At 33.2% G+C, this 6000-nt stretch overlaps 1 protein-coding gene across 7 annotated transcripts in view; it reads left to right on the forward strand.

The window, feature by feature from the left end:
* Nucleotides 1–6000, forward strand: part of CDC27 (cell division cycle 27) — a 77650-nt gene that overhangs the window by 22890 nt on the left and 48760 nt on the right. For all 7 annotated transcript variants that reach the window (XM_081804791.1, XM_081804795.1, XM_081804792.1 and 4 more), the window contains exons 3-4: nt 3059–3206; nt 4782–4907. In XM_081804791.1, the coding sequence (XP_081660917.1) occupies nt 3059–3206; nt 4782–4907 (274 nt within the window). The remainder of the gene's footprint in view (nt 1–3058; nt 3207–4781; nt 4908–6000) is intronic.

Consider the following 6000-nt stretch of genomic DNA (forward strand, 5'->3'; position numbering starts at 1 on the left):
TCAGGAACTATCCTCAGTACTCTCTTATTATTAACTCATTTAATCCTGGTAGCAACCCTTAGAGATCAATATCTCTATTCATTATCTCTATCAATATCCTTATTTTACAGATAAAAAAATTGAGGGACAGAGAAGTTAACCTGCCATAAGTCATGAAGCTAGTAAGTGGTGGTGCTGGAATCTGACCGCAAGCAGTTTGGCTCTAGAGTCCATAGTTCTAATGCATGTGCTGTACTGCCCATCCTTGATTTAAGGACTTAAAAGATAATCAAGATGAAAAGTGTGTCACAAATCATAGATGATTTCATAGGTTCTATGCCCTTTGAATACTCACAATGTTGAGTTCATGATAAGGCCGCAAACAGAGTACTCTAACCTCTAAGCAGTTCTCTATGATAACTGTAGACTTTATCAAGGCTAGAGAACCTTCATCTCCTCAGACTTCTAAGTCTTGCCAAAACTGGTCCACTTTGGAAAAAGGCTGCTCATTTACATTGTAAGTCAACATCAAGAAGAGGTGTCTTATCTGATTTGAAATCTTTGAGGGACTAACTCACCTTCCAATTTGATGGAAATGTATCTGGAGGATGCAAGCCTAAACCCCTCTTAATTATTTTGGACTTACATGAAATGACCTTTCAGTTTTTGAAGCCTGATCTGTTTGTGAGAAGAGGAGTTTCAGTATTGTTCCACAACTTCTTTTTTGTTTTTGCTTTTTTCGCTTAACAATGCATTCTAGAAATCTTTCTATGTCTTTCTTTTTCTTTGACACTTCTAGAGTGTTCCATCATATGGATATACCATAATTTAACTAGTACATGATTGATTTCTCAATATTACATTAAGAGTGACTGTGTGGAGTCAATGTTCACTTTATTTCTGATTATAAAGTATATTATGGACCTTATAATTCCCAATCGCATATTTTAATTAAGGCTCTAAGGATGGTAAATAAATGTCATGCAGACATCTATAACCATTTCTAGGTCCTGTTACTTTGATATCTGCACATTTACTAGTTAGCCATGGTCAGCCTTAGAATTTTTCTGAATTCAGTACTTGAGGCAGCCACTGTCAATCAGTTGGAGTTACTGTTCCAGATGAAATCCATTTGTTAATAGTCTATGCTTTTTAGCTTTATATAACTCCTTACTACTGATTCAGTGTTTAGGACTGTCCAGTTATTTCTGGGGAGCCTCGAAAACCACCCAGGTCTCTCCATGTCTTTCACAACCCTTCAAGTTCTGGATTTACTTCAGTATCTTATCCTTTCATTAACCTTAAGGTGTGCTTAAACTTCCAATCCATATTCCCATCTGAACTGGTAGATTTTAAGTTATTACACTTCAAAAAGGTAACTGCAGTGTGACACTAAAATCACACACACACACACAGAATATTTGGTATCTTTATGTTATTAGGGAATTTTACTGCAGTGAAAATGGACCTAAGCATAATCAGGTATTTGTAAACAAAACATTTGATGAAGGATTGTTATGGCTAAAAGTTAAACTAGTTTTGGGGAGCCATTGTTTATTGGTGTAATCAATAGTTTTTAAAAACTTATAAGGCAAAACTAGGCCTTTGCAAAATCAGGAAGAAATCACACTTTCTAATTTATGTGAATTAGCACTTACAGTTCAGTGAAATTAACAATTTGTTCTCACTGCAGTAGAGTTCCCTATTCATTTTTTTTGCTTCTGATGCACTAATACTAGGTACATCCCATTAACATGTTGCCAGAATTTCTTATCATTTACTGCATATCCTTCATTGCATATTTTTTTTCTACTAGGGTTTCATGAAAAATCATAAGATGGACTAGAGAGGAAGGGTTCTGTTAGTTTTTGCTTGCATCTGTATATGACCCCAAAAAAACCTTTGTAAGAGTAAACTTTCAAATTACCTACTTTTTTATCCCAAACTTTGAGTGAAGTTCACTTTTTAAGAGGATGTGGCAAATTTATCTTGTACTTTAGAACAATGATCCTCAAACTTCAGCATGCATCAGAATCACCTGAACGGTTTGTTACAACACAGGTTGCTGGTCCCCACTCCCAGAATTACTGACTTAATGTGTCTGAGATGCATCTAAGGATTTCTGTTTCTAACAAGATCCCAAGTCATGCTGATGCTGGCAGAGGGACACATTTTAGAACCACTGGTTTAGAATATCCTTCAGCCCACTGAGATTATTATATAACCCATTTTTAGAAGCACAGATTTGTGATTTTCCCTCTTTCTATCTCTTTTGTTGTTTCATCTACAGCCTTTCACCTGGATTGGTTGGGAACTTGCAAGGATAGAAGTGAGGTGATGGTCAGTTTGGAAGACAGTAAATAAGGGAAAAAATGCCATATTTCATTAAGTAAAAAGGGATATTTCCTAATATTAAGACTAGAGGACAGTTTGAATAATTCCACTCTTGCCATTGCAGGGCAGTATAATTATTATTGCTATAGAAGTGTTAAGTTTGTCAATTGAATGTTTAAACATTGTGGGTATTCACAATTTAGAATATTCTTTTGTCTTAAATTATCTTGGATATAATTTAGTGTATATTTGATGTTAGAAATAAGGGTGTTTGTTTTTTTTTTTTAAATCTGGTCCTTTTTTAATGTAGAAAATAATAGATTGATAATTAGCTTTATAACCCTGAGTTTCCCTCTCATGAAATTTAACTTCTATTCTCTCAAAGAGTCTATTAGAAAAATATTACAAAAAAACAAGACAGTTTACTGGTAGTCTGTTTTAAAGGTAGGCGCGGGTGTGTGGGTGTGTGCACAAGCGCACACTTTTCTTAAGGATTTATAGAAAATACCATGACTGTCTTCACTGTATTATTTCCTTGGTTCTTTGTAAGAAGGTAATCAGGACTTGGGGAACTAAGATTTCTATCAGTAAAGTATTTCTCATTCAGATTTGGATTAATAAATGATTGTTTTATATTAAATAACATGACTAATATTTTGTTGCTAAACTTGTTTATTGCCAGATAAACAGTGATTACCATTCAACATACTGAATAATAGCCATTCTTTTTCATATGTGCTCTTAGTACACTCAGAGGAAGCCTTGTTTTTATTGGCAACCTGTTATTACCGCTCAGGAAAGGCATATAAAGCATATAGACTCTTGAAAGGACACAGTTGTACTACACCGCAGTGTAAATACCTGCTTGCAAAATGTTGTGTTGATCTCAGCAAGTAAGTTTTTAAATCTTTTCTATCTAATTTTGTTTACTTACACTGTAAAATTTTGGATAAAATCCTTTTGATAGATTAAACTCTGACTCCCTTTCTCCTCTTTTTTGATAGTAGAGATTTGTCTATTTCAGTAACTTAAAATGTTTATACTGTTGCCTGTGGCATTACCATTTTTGTTATGGAGAGATTTCATTGTTATGATAATAAATAATAGAATTTAACTCTGGAGAAACTTAAGTTATAACTAATTCCTGTCATTTTCCAAAATTATCTGAAGTGTAAAACCTCCTTACCTGTTCACCTGAGATTAACGCTTCATTGTGTCTAGGTAGTTGCGTAATTATTTGCCTTTCAAGATCATTCTATTTGGGAACCACTGCTCCTACCCCTTTGAAGCAAGGGGGCAGATTCAGGAGAACACTTCTTTTGAACATTACAATTAAATCAAGTCAGCTGTCCCTATTCTGAATCTGGAGGCAGCTATAGATATAGGTAGTTATCTTCTGTTAAACTCTTTTCTGTGCTGAAAGAGATGCAATAATGCTAAAAGTGACTAAATAGGTAATTGTGAAAGCCTATATGTGAATTTAGTTTGTAGGTTTATAGTGAGAGGACACAAATAAGCCTCATGAAGTCTCCACAGACTAATAATATTGTATTTGTCCACTGTCTAACTGATGACTTTTAAATTAAAGCTAACTAAAATATCTATAAAATTTCTGAAACATTTGTTATTAAATTATTTTTATTTCAAAGATTCTAATGTTAAATTCTTAAAAATTTATTTAACTTGCTAATTTCTTAAGCCAATTCTTAACCTTAGACATTCTTATCCCATTTATAAGTATTCATGGTTTTTTAAAAGTCTCTCTGACAGTAAAAGAGCTATAGATATCACCTTTTATGTTTAGGATATGCTGTGTAAACTTACTTGAGAGTTTTCCACATGATGTTTGGAAAAAACTTTAAAACAGAAACCATTACAAACTCTGATGTGCTAAAAATATATAGCGAAGTCAGGTCATTTTTTTTTCCTTTGGGGAACACTTATGATTTTCTATATCAAGAAAACATTAATTGACAAATAAAAAGAGATGAAGTGCTATTCAGGTTTCATTTGTAAACCTAAAAATGACTGAGACCATTAAGTATGCAGTTTTTAGTTAAAATCTGCTAGACTTGTTTAATTTGCTTGCTGATTCCTATTTCAAGGAATTATAGAACTAAAAAGGACCACTACATCTGTTAATGAAGAAACATTCACATTTTCCCCCAGTATAATGGCCTTCCATTTCTTTTGACATGAGTAATGTGTATGTTGCTCAGACTACATTTGTACATACAGAGACTAAATTTAACTGGTTCTGTTTTTAAAGACAAGACTGGAATTTTAAGATCATAAATTCCCAGTTTTCCAAGTGATTCTAAATACATGGTTATTACTGTTCTAAAGGTGCTATGGACTTCTTACTTTATCTATCTCCATATAAGGAAGTACATTGGTAATGAAGAACGTCTTTACACACAGTACTTTTTATACTGACTTTTGTTAATCTGTAAATTTGTGTTTTAAAGGCTTGCAGAAGGGGAACAGATCTTATCTGGTGGAGTGTTTAATAAGCAGAAAAGCCATGATGATATTGTAACTGAGTTTGGTGATTCAGCTTGCTTTACTCTTTCATTGTTGGGACATGTATATTGGTAAGTAAGAATGATTCAAGTTACCAGAAGATTGTTTCCAGTGCTAGAAGTCTTTGCAATTAAAAAAAACTTACATTATCTGTGTTTATCAAATAGCGCTTGGCTGAAGAGTACACACAGTCTTCTAGTTCTATGACCTTGTTAAACCTATAAAGTAGTAGACATGTTGATCCCATTTTTGACTATCCACTTTGCCTTAATGATAGTAGCTACAGCAACACTACCTAATAAATAATTGAGTGCACATATGGTTTGTTTGTTTTTTTTTTTACCTTGGGTGAGGAGAATATCTTCATGTGATCCACTGAGGAAAAAGAAATGAGTGAAGTTTTTTCTCTAATATTAAATATCACCTTTGCTCCTTAGAACAAGGCTTGAAGGCAAGTTTCAGTAATAAAGAATAGTAATTCCCATCTGATTTACCACACTAATTTTGAGGCATGTCATAAGAAACTTCCTACAATGGTAGTTGAAATAATAGTGATTTGGAAAGAATTTTAAATGTATTTAAAATTTCTTTACATTTATTTAAATTTAGTCTTTTGAAAGCAAGTGAGAATGAATTCAAAGTCATCACTATAATAATATTCGCACTGATTTTTATTCTGAAATATTGTGAGTTGGGGACTAGAGGGTGGAGATATAAGTAGGTAATGGAATTGTTCCAGCTGCCCATGGGAGTGCATCGCATGTATAAATGTAACCTGTTACATACTGTAGGAGAAATGGTTGAGGATTGCTTTTCTAAAGAGTTAGGAAAGCATCTATTTTAAGATAAATTGAGGCTAGAATGAATAGTAGTTTTTTAAAAACCTTGAAAATATCTTTTTGAACAGAATAAATTATTTGGCTGAATTTTGGGGCTCATTTTCAGATGACACCACTCTTTAGAGAACAGGAGTAAGTAAAGATATAATATCAATATCTTTATTTATCTTAGTAAAAGGACTTGGAGTAATGAATTTTAGTTCATGCAACTATGATTATTCTTGTCATTTATTCAAGAAATTTTGAGATCTATCCTCCATTTATGGCTAGCTAGACACAGTACTTAACGCTGGGAATGTGATAAATAACTCACAGTCCCTGCCCT

The sequence above is a fragment of the Leptonychotes weddellii genome, chromosome 15, assembly GCF_054177405.1.
Source record: "Leptonychotes weddellii isolate Sample4059 chromosome 15, ASM5417740v2, whole genome shotgun sequence".
Taxonomy (NCBI): Eukaryota; Metazoa; Chordata; class Mammalia; order Carnivora; family Phocidae; genus Leptonychotes; species Leptonychotes weddellii.